This window comes from Cotesia typhae, unplaced genomic scaffold (assembly GCF_013202065.1).
Source record: "Cotesia typhae breed Kobodo isofemale line unplaced genomic scaffold, CoteBio_Ctyphae contig_48, whole genome shotgun sequence".
In the NCBI taxonomy this organism is placed as follows: Eukaryota; Metazoa; Arthropoda; class Insecta; order Hymenoptera; family Braconidae; genus Cotesia; species Cotesia typhae.
In genome coordinates this window covers 6916591-6937683 of record NW_027423756.1, presented here as the reverse complement: position 1 = coordinate 6937683, position 21093 = coordinate 6916591, and the positions used below count along the sequence as shown (strand labels likewise).

The following is a 21093-nucleotide window of genomic DNA, read 5'->3' as shown; positions in this document are numbered from 1 at the left end:
TTATACGAAGGTCATTTTTTTTTAATGGCTAAATATGTTTCTATATAAGTAAAAATTAATATATATGACTGATTCTATGATAAAAAATATGATTTAAAATTTGACATAGTATTTTTTTTTTTTTTTTTTTTTTTTTTTAAATATTTTATACTCATAAGGAAGAACATAAAAAACATTTAACAGTAAAAATAATTACCTCATAATATTGGACGATACTTTGAACATTCAAGTTTTTGTCACTCCAATCGCGTGTAACTTCAATATCTTCTTTGGCATTGAGCCAAACCAATTCCCCAGTGGCTGATTGGATAAAGTCATGTAAGGTGTCCAAGTCGGACATTCTTTTATTGGAGGTAGTCAATAATTCGGAATAAATTTTTTGCAATGTACTCAAGTGTTGGCTGTAGAGAGCGAGCTCCTCTCCATGGAAATTGTTTTTGGCATGAATACATTTGTCAACTTTGCTGTGGAACTGGTCAATATTTTTGTGCTCTCTCTGATGTATGTCCAGTTCATTTTTGACACTTGGTAAGTCGGATCCGTAGTCAGCGTCTTGTAGCTGCTTCAATTTATTCTTGCACCAATCTATGCAATCATGTAAATTACGGAAGTGAGGATTGGTGTCAACCAAACGAGTCTCGTGGACGGTAGTACGATGCTTGGTGACAACTCGTTCCTCCACGGGGAACGAAACTGCTGAAAGTGGTTGTACTAGCCGCTTATGCAACAAAGATCGCAATGCCACCCAGCGTTGATGTAATTTCTGCACTCTGAAATTAAAAATTGTAATTTGAATCGTTTGTAATGTATCATATGCATATGAAATTTATTTGTTTTATTATTTATATTCATAGTAGTCAATTATGCTTCAATAAACACTGTAAAAAATTTCTGATTTAGGGATGGTGTTATGAAAATAATAAAAAAAAAATTTCAGATCAAATTTTTAAGATACAAAAAAATTGAAAGAATTTTTTGCCGAAAATTTGTGAAATTAATTGTTTTAATTACTTTTAAATTGAAATTTTTTTCAAATAAGATTATTTACCTTTTGTGAAGTTCTCCAGCTTGGCTGTACTTTCCTTCAGTGAGAGTATGAATATCTGTGAATATATTCTGAATCTGTATCTCTGTATTACGAATATCCTGCTCCAATAAATCGACTGCATGTTTAGCTTCCAGAGGATGAAGACGATCAAGACGACGCGCCTCGTCCTCAACTCGTCTCTCCAGTTCCTCCAGACGATTATCCGTGGATTTCATTTCACGATGCACTTTCTCGGCAAGCCGTTGCAACCGTTCCAAGCTGTAAATATTAATAAATTTAACTTAGCCAATCAAATTCAATAATAAAGAATTAAATAAATAAATTATAATAAAAATTTACCGTTTGATTTCATCAATTACAGCTTGTTCTCTTTCCTGATGCAGCATCATCAGCCGGTTCCAATTTTTATCAACCACGTCGATGTGCAACTCGGGCTCCATGTCAATCTCACCCACAGCTTCGAAGTATTTTTCGAGTTCGCGGAATATGTGAGTGAGTCGTTGTTTGTCGCGGTACCGGGAAGGTACTTCTTCGTTTTTGAACTTTGCGTTGTCGGCGGCCAGTTTCTTCATCTCGATAAGAGTCGGAGGAAATGCACGTTCTTGCATTATCACGATTTTTTCGCGCATCCACATGTGCAGAGAAGTCGCGAGCTCGCGGTACTCTGCAGAGCGGCGCTGGGCTTCCGCGTCGTACAGAGGGTGGATTGGCGGCGGCTCGGGGAAGACATCGTAGAGCGATGAGATGTACGTTATCAAAGATTTCTCGTCCGGTTCGGGGGTATCGACATCTGAAAATTTCAAAAATTCATTTAGTATAATAAAAATATAATTTTGTATTTTTTTTTTTTTTTTTATTTTTTTTCCAACGAATTTAACTCAAAAATGAATTTTTTTTTTTTTTTTCGTAATTATGTTCAGAATAAATAATAAAAAATTTTAATTTCTCCCAAATAGCATTAAAATATATTTTAAAAAATTTTAAGGAAAAAAAAATTTTTTTACGAAATTTTTGACTCCCATAAAATTAAAAATAATTAAATCAATTCTAAAAATTTTTATATCATTCGATAAGATTACCGTGAAACTTCCCATGTATTGTTTAGAAATAACAACAATAATGATAAAGAAAACATTGAAAATGAAAATAAAAACTCCTCGAAGAAGACTTTGGATTTCTCAACACTATCACTTGCTAACAATGGATACAATACTAACACAAAAATATACAATACACAAGCTACACATCAACTGAGAATCGTAAGCGCAATTATACGAAGAGCCGGTGTGTCACGGTGTGTGAGTAAGAGCGGAAGTGGTGCCGGGTACCGTGACCAAAAAGAATGTGTGCCACATAATATCTATATAAATATACATACTGACTATATGAGCCGAAATCGCGGATATTTTAATATCAACTAAGCCCCGCAGACTTTAAATTTCAGTATTTTTCGATGCATCGCTGCTCACCGTAATGTAACAACAATGAGAGAGTTTACCAAAAAGCGCTTAATTTATTTAAGAAAAAAAAATGAATTTCAATTGTCTTCTTTGGACGTGACTCATGTTCTGATTCATGACCTAAAAAAGTATTAAAAATCAAATAAAAGAACTTGATTGTTTTTTAGCTCCAGAAGAACAGAAGTAAACTGGGTGCATAATATCGCCCTGGATTTAATATATTATTTATATTTATATTTATTTGGCACGATGAATTTAAAAAAGTGATCTGGTACATGATATCGAGACAAGTTGTACTTGGCGCCGCCCATTACCCGTGAATTTTTTGAACGACGCCGATCGCGATAAACCGCAGACTATAGAGTTGGTATACAAGAATACAAGTCAAGTGTATTGAGTGTTATGTTGCTGTAGCCGCGAATGATATTAAGTATAAGAGGATGGAAAGTTTATACCGTTTGTTTATTTCCACAATGGGTGGTCGGCTATGGTACGGGTTGTGCTCTTCGAAATGCATGTCAATGAAATAAGTGAAATAAAACCCCAGCTAACTTCATATTCATAGAGCATAGAGCATACTCTATCGCCGTTTTTAAATATTTAGATTTATGTTAATGTTAATGTCTGAGAGTAAAGAAAGAAAAAGATCCTCCACTGTCTAGTCCTTGTATTACTATTAGTCTTCTGCTAAATTCTATCCTCTGACCTATTGATCTCTACTCGCGGATCGTACATCTGGGACAGAACCGAACAGCGGATCCGCGGTTCGAGTACTTAGCGGGCAACATCACACATTTCATCTTCTAACGTAGTTGTAGTGCCAGTGCAGGCTTATAACTTCTAACTTATATCCGATTCAGCGTAGAATAGAATGTGGTGGCTCTCCTCGTATCTCATCTCAGCAATGCGGAAGAATGAATCAAATGGGATGTATATTATAAGTATATTCTATATTTAATTTTATATAATGTTCAGCTACGGTGAAAGGACTAGAGTTTGCTGGCAAGTGGATAATGTCAGGGTTAAAGAGTTAAAAGCTCATTTGTTTGTTTAAATAGATTAGATATGATAAATGATGATAAGGATAAAGAAAGAATCCTTACTTTATACGCAGACAAAAAAAAACATTAATATTAATATTTTGCAGAATATTTTGAGGCAAATGTCTTAATTCGAGAAAATTATTTTTTTGGTATTAACTCAGAAGTTCAAAATTAATTGAGCAAAATTAAATTATTTTTCAATCAATATTTTTGTGTTTTTTCATTTAAATATAAAATGTTTTGGACTAAAAAATTTAATCTCTCTACACAAAACAGTGTATTTTAATTATTCCAAAACTAAACAATTTTTAGTTTGTAAAAAAATTAATATTCTCAAGTCTCGAAAATTGATGTAGAGTTAAGTATTTACTTCTTGAGCTTAGAAAGTAATTTCTTAAATTAACAAATTCTGTACCTTTGAATAAAAATGTCTATCGGCTTAATTTATAAATAAATTTTTTTTTCAATGAAAAACTTATTTTTTTAATTCAAGTTTTTGAATACTATTTAAATTTAAAAATTTTCTTGAACTACGAAAAAAGGGTTTTATTATTATGGATAAGTACCTTCGGGATCGAGAAGTCTGGTAACGCCGTACTCGCGCTCGGCGATGTAAAAAACTTGGTGAAGCCGTTCTCTTGTTTGGCATGTTCGCGCGCTTCTCCAGTCGATTAGGTCAGGGCGGTTTCGATGAAGAAGTGCACTGAATGCCATTCCGTCTCTCCAGGAACTTGTAAAGTCTGTTACTCTGACACCTGGGTAACGCGCTGTTGATCGCCGGGCCCATCTTAGTAGGGCTTCGCGCGCTGTCACGTTTGGTTCCTGGCCAACAACAATGTCTGATATCTGAAAAAAGAAAAATACATTCATTAGTTTTACATTAAAAGCATATGAGAGATTAATTTATTATTCATTAAAACAATTATAAAAAAAAAATTCTATTTAAGATGTTTTTATTATTTTTATGATGTGAATTAATTTTTAAACTTGCGTTTTTGATAAATTTATGACAAAAATAACACTAAAAATATTTTATACTTAAAAGTCAAAAGTAAGGCAATTATTTCTGCTATTTAAATGACACTTAACACACTTGTGACAATTTAATGAACATATATTTGTATTAAATTTAATTTTGTCAAGTTTTTATAAAATTATTTTAAAAATAAAAAATTTCATTTAGTCGTAATGAATAAATTAAACTTTCAATGAAATGTTAATGAATTTATTGAGAAATATTTCAGTCTTGAATGTTTTTTACACCAAAAATAAAATTTTTATTTCAATAAATTTCTTTGATGTACCAGAATAAAATTTCGATAAATCTCATATAAAAAGCTTAAAAAATAAGCTCATAAAATATTAAAAGAGTCATTTCCGTTTAATTAAAATAACTGGATACTTTTTGAGAAACTAAAAGTTTTGAGAATAATTTTTTAATTAAAAATTGAAAAGAAGTCCTTGTTTAAAAATTGTACTTTTTTTTTTTTTCTTAATAATCGAATGTTAAAAAAATTAACAAGGAATGTAAGCAACGAAATTAGTACTAATAATAACACTGACATGTCCGATAATCGACGTCAAAACAGTTATCAAGTAATTAAACTGAAATAGAAAACCATTAAAGTATGTAACATTAAAGAAATCTAAATTGCTTAACATTTAACATGAATCGCTGGTTAGACTCAAGAAATAAATTTCTTATAATTGAATATAATCACTTCAAAGAAACTAATAACTGATAATTTATCGATAGGATGCTGTTATAAAAATAATAAACATTACATATCGCCTTTCGATCATATACGTTTATCAATAAAAAGAAGCTTCATGCAAAACAAAAATCCCAATTAATATGAATATCAAATGAATAAAAAATCAAAAACAGTTACATGACATTAACTCAAACTGCAATCGGTAAAATCATGATTGCTTTACACCAGGAAGTGCATAAATTGAGCGATAGTGAATTCGACCTATCACGATTGAGTCTTTAAAGGACATGAATAAAAACGAAAAGGACTTAATGCCAATAAATTATATTTCGAAGTTGATACTAATAAATGCTAAGTAACTTTTGTCTTTCAATATAAATTGTAAATAGAAATAGATGTCACGTCACTTTGATTTTATTGGAATTGACTGACGGGTGACTTATTGTCAGGAAACAGTTTAAGATTTTCCTGAGCGTTGAGCGTTCTAAACTAACGGTCGAACGGTATAACGATTGATCAAGTGAGTCTGCTCCATCCTGGCCTTCAGCATTACATTGTCTTTACTATTTCTATTCAGAGAGATAATATAAAAGTTGAATAAAAAGAAATAAATGCTAGTCCATTTCCGGCAGAGGTTTTGCTGTATTGTACAGCAGCAATAGACAGGTAGCTATTGAAAGACAAAAATTACTCTGCTCGCTTGGTTCATTAATTAAACGCTTTGACGTGTTAAAGATTATTTTAATTATTTTTATCAGCTGACACACAAAAGGAAGTCCTTAGATTCGCCGGGGAATTTTTTTTCGACCTTGATCGTCTTGACACGCAACGCTCTTTACTTTATGATGGATAACTAATTAGTTATGGTTTGCTGGATCAAATCTCTATGGGAGAAAGCCGAATTTATGATTTAACTATTTTCAATTCAGTAAGTAACTAGAGTAATGGATATTATTGAATTAATAAAGAAAAGTTTTAACGTTTTGCATATTTTCTAGAAAATTAATTTCATTTTTTTCTAAAATAATTTAAATTTTAATTTCATTAATATTACAATTAATTAATAATAATAAAATTAAAGTAAGAATTTTTTTATTTTTAAAACTGCTGGCATAATTTGATGATTGAATAAATGAAAAATTATCCATGAAAATTTTGATCTTGAATTGTTATAGAATTATTTATTGTACTGATTGCTGGAAGAAGTTGATAATTATCAACAAAATGTTGAAGATTTAAAAAATCCAACGTCTGTTTAATTTCCTTTTCATGTTCCACATATTTTTATAATAATAAGTATGCTTATAAAATAGTAATTAAGAAATAAAAGTATGAATAAATTTATCATGTTTTTCAGTATTATTAATCAGTACATTGATTTTTAACATTCTCGATCATTTTAGAGATAAAATTACCGACAAAATTTACATAAATAGAATAAATGAATGTTCAAATGTAATGACTGAAAAATTCTGATAAAAATCAAAACCTTGGATGAAATTTATAATTATGAGATAATTGAGAAATTAAACTAGATATTCATGAAAATCCGTGGAAATTAATAATTTAAAAGCTACTGAAATACATCAAGGTACACAAAATTACAAAATCATAATTATGAAAAACTAAAAACGCGTTTTTTATTTTTGAACAATGTATTCATTGATGTTTTGAACTACTAAAGGCTACGACCGGAAATTTTATAAATATTAATTTAGGTATCTAACTAAAGAAAGTTAAAATTCAATAATTGGATTTAATTTTGAGTAATTTAAATAATAACATCCATTAGTGGCGTAATTTTCTTTAATTTTCAATTAAATAATTTATACTATGAATTATGTATTTGTAAATTTTTTTAGAAATTTAATTACGGATTTAATTATTAATGTAATTATTGTTTATTAGAACTATTCTTTTTTCGTGAGAAAAAAAATTTTCAAACTTGTTTCAAATTTAGAGAAATATTTTTTTAAATAAATTTTATTGCAGCGTAACTCATAGAATATATGATCATTCATAAAAAAATTATAATATTCCACAATAAAAATCTTCCACTGTAATTCAACGAAATATTCCAATAAAAGTTTCCCCGAAACAATTAAAATATTTCAATAAAAAAAATTCTTAATTCTAAAAAATATTTAAAGGTTACAATCGCTTGGGCTGAGTATCGCAATCGTGATTGGTTTAACATGTTCTTCGATGTCCAAGTAAGAAAGTGGGCGAAAAAGTTATTGTAGATAAATGATTAAAAAATAAAAAAATAAGAAAAGGAATGAATAAAAATAATGAAGCTGACGGAGTTGAAAGAAAGAGGAGAATTAATAAGAAAAAGATTTCACCATACAAGTTTTATGGCAAGCCGTAACATTGTAGTCCTTGGTTTGTCTCCTTATGGGGCTCGATACCGACCTGACATCACCATAAGAGTACGCCATTACGTCAGAATGAATTAAGCAACACAAATCGGGAGAGAGAAAGACAAATAAATGTATAAAAGAAAACAAGTGGGTGAGTCCCAATAAATTGCTTGATCACACCAACGGTTAAATTACACCTATAAATACATAAATATAAAAATATATATCTATATAGTCAGTTATATATGACTACCATACATTTATACTGAATATTTTCGTGTCCGCTGTCCGTCAAAAGACGAGATAGTCTGGACATCTAGAGATACTTAATAATGTAATGTACAAAATAAGATTTATGTCAATCCGGTGATTTCACTTGAAGTAACGCGCCTCAACCTCTCCTCGCGAAATAAGAAATTTAATAATAAAAAACCAGTGGACCTCGTTCTATGGCTTAATTTGCTCAATTTACCTCGACAATTTGGCCATAAAATTTTTTATAATCACTCGCATTATTTATTGCATTTTTTCTACTTTGACGTTCGCGGCTCATTATAATTATCATTTTTAATAAAGATATTCGGTATTTATAAGGCAACACGTGGGCGGGGACGAGATCGATCGATCGGTTATTTACGTGACTTGCGATGTTTATAGATTTATTAAAAGTATTATTATTATATAGGTGACATTGATGCAAAAGCGATCGGTTATCGTAGGTGTCACTCGAATGTCAGAGTTACGCTGCCAGTCCGTAAAACCCACATATTTGATCCATATTCATGACTATCGACTTTTTCGTATGTTTTCAAGTGTAACAGGTGAATAATAATAATAATAATCCCCGGTATTTGTGGAATAATTTAAGATTATTATTAATTAAAAACAAGGTTGCGGTTATTTAAATGCCAAAACAACTGAAATGTTTATTTTATTTACCCTGTCTTATTTTTTATTGTTATTCAGACGTTTTTATTAGCTTAACTTGTATGTAAGAATCTGTCTATGAAATGGAATATCAACGTTATTTTTATCGACTACGATGCCTGACTAATTTGAATTGTAAAAAATTTTTACACATATCAATGACCAATGATAATATGATAATTTAATAACTATCTTATAGTGTCTTGACTAGAATCATCAGGATAAAAAATAACTGAGTTTATAGGCTAAATATACACCATCCATAGAATTATAGTGAATGCAGAAAAAATTTCTAAATAAATTATATTTAAAAAAAATGAAAGTCTTTAATAGAAATTCAAATTAAAATTTAGGAAATAATACTTTTTAATTTGGTTTTTTATTCAATCATTTTTTTTTTTAAACTTAATATTTAAAAAGAAGTTACAAAAAAATATTTAATTTCATTTATAAATCATATCAAAATTTCTGAGGCTTCTATTCTATTCTAAGTATCGTACAAGGCTTCAAATTAAACTCCGTAATTCAATGAATTTTTCCAAATAACCTAACTAGAAGTTGTCAACTTTCAATTTCGATGTATGTAGTTTCCTGGATTAGAAAGTTAATATAAATTAAATAAGTAAATAAATATACATAAAACCGGTACGAAATGACGATGCTTAAGGATGTGGAATTCAAAGGAGAGATGATTGAGTTTTTGCGGATTAATTATGAGTATACATGTTCTGTAGTTTTAAATAAAAATAACCGATAATAAGAGAAGAACCGCGGATATGGATATGGATGCAGTGTGTCGCGATCATACGAAGAAATTAATCGATCGACTGAATGAGCTTTCGTTGTGCAGAGTTAATACAAGTGAAAAGGGTTAAAGTATGCAACTGGCCCTGACCGGATTTGTCTCACTGTCTCTATATCACATTACTGAACAGACAAGTTTGTCTGCATGACAGCTATGAGCAATACAAGTAGAAAGGAGTTTACCACTTTAACTTATTATTAATATATTATTATACATTGTACGTGTTATCGGTTTATCAATATAATCACCCGTGCTGTATACATTTCTTTGGACTACATATTCTTATCAATGTTTAAAGCCAGTATGCTACCTAATTTATTTATGATGCAATTTAATCGATTATTTATTAATCATTTTCTTGTTAAATAAATTTAACTGAAAAAGTTCGGGTTTTTTATGGCAAAATTTAAATTTTCATGTACTGAAAAAAATTAACTTGATTCAGAAGAGAAACTTGTCTTGATTCGAAATTAATTTTTATTTTTAGAGTACAGAAAAATTTAATTTAACTATCTTAATGTTCAATTATAATGTTTTGATAATTTGATCGAAGGAAAAATGTTCTTTTTTTAAAAAATTTTCATCTTTTACTGAAAATAATTTTTTTGTCAAAAAAAAAAACCCATTTAAAATTTAATGGTTTATTTTCTTAATTGTCTTTAATTTTTGACTTTAAAAAAAGTCAAGAAATTCAAATGGTGACTTAATTTGAACAATTTTTATTTTTTTTTTTTTAAATCTGCCGAACTTACCCGGACTGTTTTGGCAGACTTAGTAACCGGAGAACCCTGATGACTCGTAACCTTCTGATACTGGGCTGACTGAAGAGATTCGACCTGAGCTCGATTCGTCAAATTCTCGGTTGTGCTTTTCTCTTCACCTCGAGTGAGAGTCGTTGTTTTCCTGATTATTCGCGTCACGATTCTACGTGCTCCATTCTCGCCGCGTTTTGAAGTCTTGGTTGATTCAATCGAGGAGCCTATCATCGCATCATATTTAGTTTCTCGTGTCAATCAATTAAAGTGCAAGAGAGACATGTCTGGAGAATTTTTTATTTCCGAGTTATTTGTACTCCGATTTTGTATAAATGTCACTTCTTGTGCCGGTAAAATGCTGTTCGATATTGAATTGATAACCGCGTATGTACTTGAGATCGATTTAAGGGGCTATAAAACGTTACTGTCCTTGAGGGAATGAATAATTATGCTGAAATTAGCAATGAGAATGATGATAAAAATAAAAATGATTCCTGTTTTTTTTTTTTACTTTATTAAGTATTTGCTTACTCCGATCGTTTACGATACAGACCTGACCATTTAAAGGCCAGAACGCGGGGGCAAGATCAAGGTCGGCTTATGTTTCGATCAGCTGTTACCTATTTTGTCATCAAAAAGGCATGTGTCTACTATTTATATGTCAAATTTTTAAATTCGTATTTGTAATTTTTTTTGAAAAATTTTCTACTTAATTTAGTATAGAAAATTTTATTAATTTTACTCTAAAAAAATTGTATTATAAACTGCGTACTTTTAATTCTTTTCAAAAAATGTATTTCTTCAAAAATTTGTTTTTAAAAAATTTCCGAAAGTTAAATTTAAAAATATATCACGTTCATTAATTGAAAATCTTTTTTTTTTTTTTTTTTTTTTTTTTTTTTTTTAATTGTATACGTTGTATTTATTCGAAAAATTAAATATCTTTAAAAAATTTTTACAGAATTACTCAGAAAATCAAAAAACTGTGTCAACTACCTATGCACCGTAACTTTCCATAACATAAAAAATTCTCCAGACATCTAAACCTCTCTCAAAAACCTGAAGATACCTAAAATTTCCGTGGACATATGACGTTTAGTATGAACCGCCTGCAACTCTGATCCTCCTGTAGGACTAGAACCAGCGACATTATCCCGATCGTCTTGTTCCCTGGTCCCCTGGACGAAAAGCCGTCCACTCTTACTGAACCGATACATGGTTCACTTCAATAATAATACCACCAGTAAAGAAAATTCTAATCCTCTATAATGAAATATCTAACATCAAATCCTAAACCAATACAACACAGCGATAAGTGACGACACTATTTTTCCCAAGATAATTACAGATCTCGTTACGCCGCGAGATAACACATTCCACTGTTTATAACCACTCAGCAAACAGAGTCCGAAAAAATCCACTTTTTATCATAAAATTAAAAAAATAAAATAAGCGCGCACCTGAACTTATTTTTTTCCAAAGTTTTAATTTTTTATCATCATTTAAATCTGTTTTTATCGATTAATAAAAAAACAGTTACGTATTTTTGTTTTCCTTTCACTACTCCGAGCACGGAGGCTCATTATAAGAGTATCCTCCTGCCGAGCACTACCGATTCCACGTGAATACTGTTACAACGAGAATAAGCACGAATAAATAAATAAATAAATAAATAAATTAAAAAAAAAAAAAAAAAACAAAAAGCAAAGAGCAATAAATTCCGTCCAGAGGTGTTGACACCGCGACGCGAAATTGAAAACTATGTTTAGTGAGCACCAAGCGTCGATTTATTAACTCCAATATTTCTTAATATTAATATAAAATTCAGGGTTGCCGATCATTTTCATTACCACCACCATATCCGCACCGCGATGTATCATGTGTCGTGTAATATCACAATGATCACCACCACGCGTTCTACCTGCCCACACGGTTCCCATCGCTCCTACCGATCATCGTTCAAAATAAAATTTATGTATAAAGACAGCTTTAGTTGATTAAAATATTCAGTTACGTAAAAATCGATATACAATAAATATTTTATTAGGACATTTTACTCGATATTATTGTAAATTATCGGTAGTGATAGAGACACCAAGTTAAGCACGCGCTGCCGCTTAGCACGGCATCCACCGACTGTCGCTCGCGGGTTCCCCACCCGCGCAGCCTACCAACCGATTCCCAACTGCTTTAAACACAGTGATGGTACCTCACCTCACCTGTCCTGCACTCTACCTCAGTAGAGTCTGTTTTGTAGAGTTGTATTGGGTAAAAAGAACCACACCGCGATGTTCAGACTTGAAGAGTAGGGCAACTAAATGCTTACAGGTGAGAGACACTCACTGTCTCTCTCACTCTTACTCTTTTGCTGCAAATGTGACTGCCGATCCTCTCTCGAACAGCAAAACTATACTTGATATATATATATATATATATATATATATATATATATATATATATATATATATATATGTGTGATATCGAGTCATACATTATAGCGTAATGTAAGTTTTAAGTTAAAGGTTATTAAGCTACGTCTATCTTATGTCTATCCAGTAAAACACTTCATGTGGTTTATTAATAAATAGTTTTTTTTTTTTTTTTGTACTTATACTCTTTCTCTTTCTCTTACAATTAATATCTATCTATTTTGTATTTTTTCCATGATTTTCTAACGCATGCGCCGATTCGATGTCGGCTGCGTGGGCGATTTCGTCCTTCCTCTTTTCCTTATGAGGAATTTTATGTGATTTTATTGGGATGTTATGTAGCAAGGGAATTTATTTAATGTTTCATGGTTTATATTTAGGTTCTAGAGAAGAGAAAAGACGAGAAGAGATGTAATGGGAGATGTAAGGTATTGTATTGATAGTGCGTTTTTGATGTAAAGTGAAAAGGTGAGCCCACGCACAATCGTGGGCGAAAATATTGAATGTATAAATGTATAATTGTATTTTTATTATGTTTTTCGATGAACAGCGACACCATATTAAGAAAGTCGGGACCCGAAAATTGACACAAGTGTTTTTATTGAGACAGTATAATACTTAATCATACCCGTTTGACAACAATTGAGTAATTTATATATAATATATATAGTTTTTTGTTTTTATTTTTACAAGCTGTTTGATTTATACTATTTATGGTGGTGGTTAATTGATTAGCGAGGCTTTAATGGTACTCATGTTTTGTGTCTTGAGATTTCGGATTAATTATGTATGCCAAATCTGATCTTCGGTGTTTAGTTATTTAATTGCAGATTTTTATGTAATACTAGTTGTCCAAATATTTGGGTCGAGGCAATGTTAGATGTTGTCTGGGGAGTTTCTATAAGTTTGTTTTTTTTATTTAGAAAATTTGTGAAATCAAATTAAATATGCTTGAAATTTTAAATTTACTTAGAACTTATTTAAATATTGAGTTTTTATTCAAATAAGTGCATCTTAATATAAATTATACCGGATGTAAATCTATTTAATGTTGATTAATTTAGATTTTTTTGGACAGTAGTTGACAAATATTTAATTTTATTTAAATTCATTTTAACAAAAATATATTTTTAAAAATTGTCGGAAGTTTCTTAGAAATTTTTTAATCGTTTATCAATTATAAAATATTATTTTAATCAGTTTGAACGCAAACAAAAATTTCACAAATTTTGAATCTTTTTATTTGAAATTAATGCGTAAAAATGCGAGCATGTATTTATTTTTTTTTATTAAATTGTTTCTGAAAAAATTATCAGTGATATAAATCCTGCTAAAATTAGCATACATCCATTAATCTTGTGCTTTGTTTAAATGATTAACTGATTATGACAAAATTTAAATAAAAATACTTAAAATTTTTCATTTAATTGATTCTTTAAAAAAACAATTTAAAATACTTTCACCCATTTAGTGTATTAAAAAAAAAAACTGAACAGAATTTTTTTCTCATATTTATAATAATCAAAAGCCAGACAGCTATTTTACGTACTAGGCGTGATTTATTTGACAAAAGATATTTTAATTTAACAACAATTAGTAGTACTATGCCATTAAGATAGCTCAATCGTAATTTATCTTTTAATTTATTTGTGTCTATATTTATCCAAGTAAAACACGGAAGACATGACTAAATTCTGTCATGAGTTATCGAGAGAATTACTTTGGATTGTGGTGACGAAGTGATAAAAAAGATAACAAAAAAAAACCAGCAAAGGTATCGAAAAATTTTTTCATTCTATTCCGGACAAATCGTTTGTTGTTATATATTATTATGTATTATGTTTCTCGTGACGCTTGATATGGTTGTGGCCTTTTACATTTATTTTTTTTCTTATTCTGCAATGGTGAGTTTTTCTTTTGTTAAATCGGCGGTTGCGTAATAGCCTGGTTCTTTATACAGCTAATATTATATTTGTGGATACCAGGTACCAGATAATGGATAATTTTTTTCATTCATCTACTCAACTTCTGAACGATCCCCCCATGAATAAAGAAATAGTATATGAAATATCTACAAAAAAATACATTTTCAATAACTAATTTTTTGCCAAGTTTTCTAAATATTTTACATATCATAAATATATTTATTTAAAATATATTAAAAATATGCTATGAGTTTACATTTAAAAAAAAAAAAAAAAACATGTCTGAAAATATTTAAAAAAAATTTATTTTAAACTTTATAAGAAATTTAGCTTCAAATCATATTGAAAATATTATATAGTGGAAAATAAATTTTTTTATCCACACGTTTCTTATATATTGTTAAAATATATTCCTAACATAATTTAATTTTAATTAAAATATGTTTTAAAATTGACTAAAAATTAGTTTTTGAAAATACATTATTTATTGATTTTTAATATATTTTTTAAATAAATTTTTTTTACTCGTAAAAAAGTCGCATAAAAAGAAGTATTGTACTATTTTTAATATTAATATAAAAATTTCACACCTCCACTTTAGTTTTCAATTTATTTTATTTACTTCATTGGCACTAAGTATCGTCGGTTAAGTTTTCATTTTGCGGTTTTTAATTAAGTCTTGTAGCTGCTAATTACTTAGCGGTTAGAAGTTGTCGACGGCAGTGGATATACGAGGACGTAACGTGTAATTCGCCGGGTAGAGGAATATAATGTAATGTACAGATAAGGAGAATGAGAAAGAACGAAATAGAATAAAAATAAAAATAAGTGTATGTATAATGTGCAATGCGTATGCAGAATAATACGAGCAGTTACAGACCAGACTCAAGACTTAAGAGTCTTAAGATCCCAAGACGGATACGGAGTCATCGCACCCGGGTCCGCTTTACGTTCGCTTCCGGCAACCGTTTTACTGACGTCAATTATACAGTTGGCCAAATTTTTTTAGTTGCAAAAAATATGTTTATTTTCATGGAAAAACTATATTGCGATGCGTAATTTGAGTTGTCTTTTGAAGTTGCGTAGACATTTTTAAGGGGGCATTGAAACTGGTGAATTTTGTAGGAGTTTAATTTTGAAAATTATTTCAGGTAATAATATATAAGAAAATTTTTGACATGCAACAAATTTTTAAAAATCATTGAAATTTTTTTTAGATTTTAAGTGTGATTTTAATCAAATTTTAAAATATTAGAGAAATTTTTGTAAAATTACACAACTCAAATTTTTGTTTAAAATATCTATAAAAAATTTTTTAAATTTAACTTACAAAAGAAAAAAAAATATATATATCAATTCAAGTATTTATATAGAAGACATACTTAAAAAATTGTCTACAAAGGTGCGACTCAAAAAAAAAAAAAAATTAATCCTGGAATTCCCAACTTGAGATAAAAAAAAATCATATTTCGACAGCATTTTAAAATCTTATCGAACTAAAAATTTGATGTTCAATAACGGTAGCAAAAAAAAATATCTTTAAAATAAATAAAAACCGGGATATTGCAAGTGGTGATTGCTGGTACCGTTGTGAATAGCAGCCAGTATATTTATTTATGTCTGTCAAGATAACGAGGTTCCCGGGGGCTTCTTCTCACCAATCCAGAGCCCAGTACAGACACTACGTACATACAGTACTACATATACTGCATAACTCGAACAAACACCAATACAATGTTACATGCAAGACAAGAGAGTTGAGTTGCGTGGCTCGATTGACTGGATAAGATATGTTCTAGAGCATCGAAATCACAAGAGACAACTCTTGTGATTTCTCTATGTGTCTACTCTGGAAGTTGGTTGACAAAACTATCACCAACTACAGAAATAAAAAATGCCAACTCTTAAATAAATCACACTACGCTATTTTATTATTGTTGTTGTTATTTTTTGATTATTATTTTGCCAATCAGATCAAGACAGACGACAGACGGGAATTTATTAAAGAGGATATTAGCCGGTAAGATAAATTGATCGATCGGCCCGTCCATACCCGGTAGAGTATCAATAAGTGTTTAATGAAGTTAAAGTACATCAGTATACTATGTAATAAGCCATACGCGGATTACGCGAAACCCGACCCGATATTCTATACTATACTTAGTTTTTTTTTTCTCGGTTATTTTTTCTCCATCACACATCACGCACGCGACTTTTTTATTTAATTAATTTCTCCCCCTCTACATCCACCAGAGAAGTATCAATCGAGAGTAATGACCTTGCGTGTATGCACAGCACGCTCGATTAATATTTGTTGCCAAGGGGCTGAATGTAGATTCAAACGGTACCACCAGAATAATAATTTCTTCTTGACTTCTTGATTACGCTAATGTAGGTATATTATAAAATAAAAGCGAAACATATAAACACATTATTTTGTGTATCAATCCATAAATATAGATGGGCGTTAATCACGGTCGATAATTATCATAATCAAGATTATGCAGGAACGCGGACGCCCACGATAAATTATACAGCATACCCACTTTATTTTTTTCCCATGGTAGTACCTTATATGGTAAAACTCGATAACTATGTGATGTTTGGAATCATGATATACAGATTAATTATGAATTATCCAGTCATTATTCATCAATCATTCAATTACAGCTGCTATTTTCATTTTATAAGATTTCAATCTTTGATTTTTATCTAATGAGTATTTATTCGGGTAGCAAAGTTCAATTTTGCAGATTTTTATTATCTGACTATGAAAAAAATCTTCTTTTTTGAAAAAAAAAAAAAAAAAAAAAAAAATCTACAAAGAAAAAAATCAATGGGTACTTTTAATGAAAAAAAAAAAAAAATTTACTTAATTCATAAAAAAATTATTGAACCAAAAAAAAAATTATCAATTTAAAAATCAAGACGATGAAGCTCTTCAAAATTATTTTCTTGATTTAACAATTCTTCTCTTGATTCAAGTTAATTATTATTTTTTTCAGTCTATTATTTTGCAAAAAGAAATTTTTTTTCACAACTATTTACAATTCAAAACAAGTATAAGTATGTTTATACGCGGAGAAATTTGGAAACTTAACATAAAGATCAAAGAAGGCATCTCACGTACTGCAGGTTAATTTCACCCTTACGAAACGTTCCGCGACGTGTTATTTTGACGAATAAGGCTGGATAAAATTGATTGCGTAATATATTATTCATTAGATCTCGTACGCGTGTCGTATGATTACTCTCATGAAGAAGTGCATCATCGGATCAGACACATATAATATAAAAATACGATATACACATATACATACAAGTGTATGTGGTTCTTTACCTTGACCGACAAAGCGAATGGAAAAAACAAGTTTGTTTGATTCACATCAGTATTCATCCGCTCCCACATTTTTAAAAATTATTTATAAATTTGTATATTCGATTCAGAGTATTATTCAATAATAAATCGGTAAATAAAAGAGCACGTGCTCATTGAAATTACAGGCGTCTCATCGGGAAGGTTGAGTACCTGTTTATTTGCAGGATAAATAAACTGACTTGTTAAATTTAAATGAAAGTTACGATACGTGGACAGGAATTACAATTAAATTCTATTTACGGGGGAGGATGTACAGCATTGATGACAATGAAACGTAAAACACTGAATAAAAAGCTAATTGTAGATCAAGGGCGTGTGGGTGACATATGTTTGTTTGTGAAAGACAAACGAGCCGCTATGTAATTTATAGTAATGATACAATACTACTGATATTTATTTATTTATTTATTTCACTATGTAGTAATCCACTGAAAAATAAATCATGAGCTTATTTATCTTCTTTATATGGATTACGGAATTTTCAGCCTACGCGATTCGATAATTCTCATTGCCGAAGAATAAATAACGATCTAGAGAGTTTAAAGTGACGCCGCCTGTGCTCGGCGTTAGTAACTATAAGAAGCAACTGTTTGATGGTACGACAGAAAGCTTGACAACCATTCCTAACGTACATGGAAATCTTTATTATCTACCGTATAACGAAAAATATTTTTACAAATGACAATCCTTTTCAAAAAAGCGAATAATTGGGTCCAATTACAGATATTTACGAAATGATATGAAAGAAGCGATTCTAATAATTCGAAAAAGGTTTCTAGCAAACTTACCTTGCGTCGCCATTTCTGGGGCGCAAAAAAAATTTTGCTGAATTAGAAAAGGAGTGCATTGCGAATGCTTTAAAAGTAATCAAGTAACAATTAAAACAGAATGACAAGTTTATTAAATAGCTTGGACAGATAATTAAGTAAAATAAATGTGTGTTGTAGCGACTATTAATAACTTCCTCTCCTCAAATTCCTATTTAGTTTTTTTAATCACTTTCTCTTGGACTATAGGCGCCGCGAATAGAACAATCTTGGACCAAATCCAGATACACAATTATTTGTCATTCTTTTGTAGCTGTTCTGTCGCTCAATATCAAAGGGATTATCGATTGAGTGTGTTGATTTGTTGAACAACGTTGAGGTAGTTTCGTCTTTATAAATAAAATAAAAAAATAACTAGCGCAGACTTCTTTGACCTCAGATTGCGAGCACTAAACTACCTCAATATTGATATTTGTCATTGCGTCAGGGTTTATTGAGATTAATGGAGTGAAAAAGTTGCTAAGTAAAACGAATGGAAAGTAATATAATCTAATATAAATGTTTACGTTGTTTAAATAATTTATATTTAAACAGGAAAACGTAGTGTCTGTGTTTGTATATATGTAGATAGCAACCGTTAGCAATTGCATTTAGAGATTAAATTACCGAGATAAGTGTATTAATTCTACGGGTGAAAAGTCATCACGGCTTTGGAATCGAACTTATGTATCATTATTTAATAAGGAGACGGATTTATCCGAGATCTCAGAACACTGGCCAGCTCTATTCGCGTAATTCAGTTAGTCAGTTTCGTGCTTTTTTATGTTAATTCTTCCGTTCATAAAATGATCTGTCTGACACATATATATATATTTTTTTTTTTAAGCGAAAGTTGTAACTCGCGAGAAGATTATGGATGTGGATTAAGGAAATAAAAGTAAGTATAAATTAAAACTGACGCCTGGGTTATTTGATTCTTTTTCGCGGCTAACGACTAACGGAAGTGATATGCTGCATTCCGGTAAACCGTGAAAAGTTTTTGTAGGAAAGAAGAGACTAGATCATAAAGAACATCCAGATGAAATATTAAAATGAAATAAAAGTAAAAAGAAAGATAATTATTCAGTGTGTTTACAAGAGAGAATATAAATGATAAATAAGAAAATTTTGTCATCTCAAAGGACTAATTTATGCGTTTTGAGTTATATACAAGCATTATTTTTTTTTTTAATTTGAAAGATCAAAATTTATGAACATAAATCCTTGTAGAAGGATTTATATTTAGTCTAAAAATTTTTTATGTTTTAGGGTGAAAAATTAAATGTAATTTAATTAAATTTGTAGTAAATAGAAATTCCTTTTTTTTTTTTTTTTTTTTTTTTTTTTATTAATAAAAATTCAATACAAACTATAAACTGTATGAAAAAAAATTTTGTTCTTCATTCTGTCTAGTTTGTATTGAGTGTAGCAATTTTTATTCCCGACGAATTTCAGGCTCTCTGAAAGCACTTGGCTTGATGCCACACTCTGATTGACTGAAATATTTTACTGTACTTCAAGTCTCTGGACAATTTTTATTTATTTGGCATAGACCATACGTACGATAAATCACGTACACACGTGATGGATAATTAACTCTGATTGCTGTATTATTTGGCCAAGTATATACTTGTACTGCTTTGTACAACTTAGTTGTGTTCCGAGAAAAAGCTGAGTTGAGTAAATCAATAAGTGATATGACTGGTCGCAGTAATTCGATCGAAAGGCGAAATGTAATGCGATATTTTGTTTGTTTTACTGTCAAGTAGCTAGATACTTTAATTAAGGTCATAAATGTACATGAACAGCCGTAAGTAATAATAATAATAATGATGATAAAAATAACTTACCTGGAAGTGCAGAATTATGGTCCATATTAAACCCAAAGTGAGCTTAGGGTTGCCGTCGACGATATCTTCAGCTCTTATGTTGACAAGCTTTATCTTTTTATACCGCAAAAAATCCAGGGCCATTTGGACATTTTGCAGCATGTGAAAACGCATTCGTCCTCTTTCCCGCGGCTGAAAAATCAAAGAAAAACGTCAGACATGAATATCTTTAAGCGTTTATACATAAATAAATCTATATAAGTAATTTAACTCTTGTTCAATATGTTGAGATTACAACAAGATAACTTTAAGTAAACCTTAAAAATATGTGTTGATACAAATATATGTACATAAGGTTGGAGCTAAGTATAAGTATAAGTATAAGTATAAGGAAGAGTTCTTTGGCGCATTCGTCCAACCCAATTAAATTGGATATCGAGTAATCATTAGCCACGGAGAAAGATTCGTGTTTAGATAGCGTCAGGAAATGAACCGATCGTGTTACTTGTGCTGGGGATAATGTATATCGACCGTAATTTCACCAACTTATATTGTGAATTGCTGTTATATATCCATGTATGTATGGATAACTTATACTTTCATACATAC

General features: G+C 30.1%; 1 protein-coding gene across 17 annotated transcripts in view; it reads right to left on the bottom strand.

The window, feature by feature from the left end:
• Positions 1-21093, bottom strand: part of Shot (dystonin-like protein short stop) — a 103063-nt gene that overhangs the window by 43563 nt on the left and 38407 nt on the right. For 14 of the 17 annotated variants that reach the window (XM_074246693.1, XM_074246683.1, XM_074246684.1 and 11 more), the window contains 5 exons: positions 20506-20676; positions 4118-4397; positions 1388-1838; positions 1049-1306; positions 197-770 (listed from right to left, as the gene is read on the bottom strand). In XM_074246693.1, coding sequence (XP_074102794.1) covers positions 197-770; positions 1049-1306; positions 1388-1838; positions 4118-4397; positions 20506-20676 — 1734 coding nt within the window. Of the gene's footprint in view, positions 1-196; positions 771-1048; positions 1307-1387; positions 1839-4117; positions 4398-10113; positions 10341-11185; positions 12251-20505; positions 20677-21093 lie in introns of those variants that run through there. The other 3 variants (XM_074246690.1, XM_074246698.1, XM_074246699.1) reach the window with 2 other exon arrangements.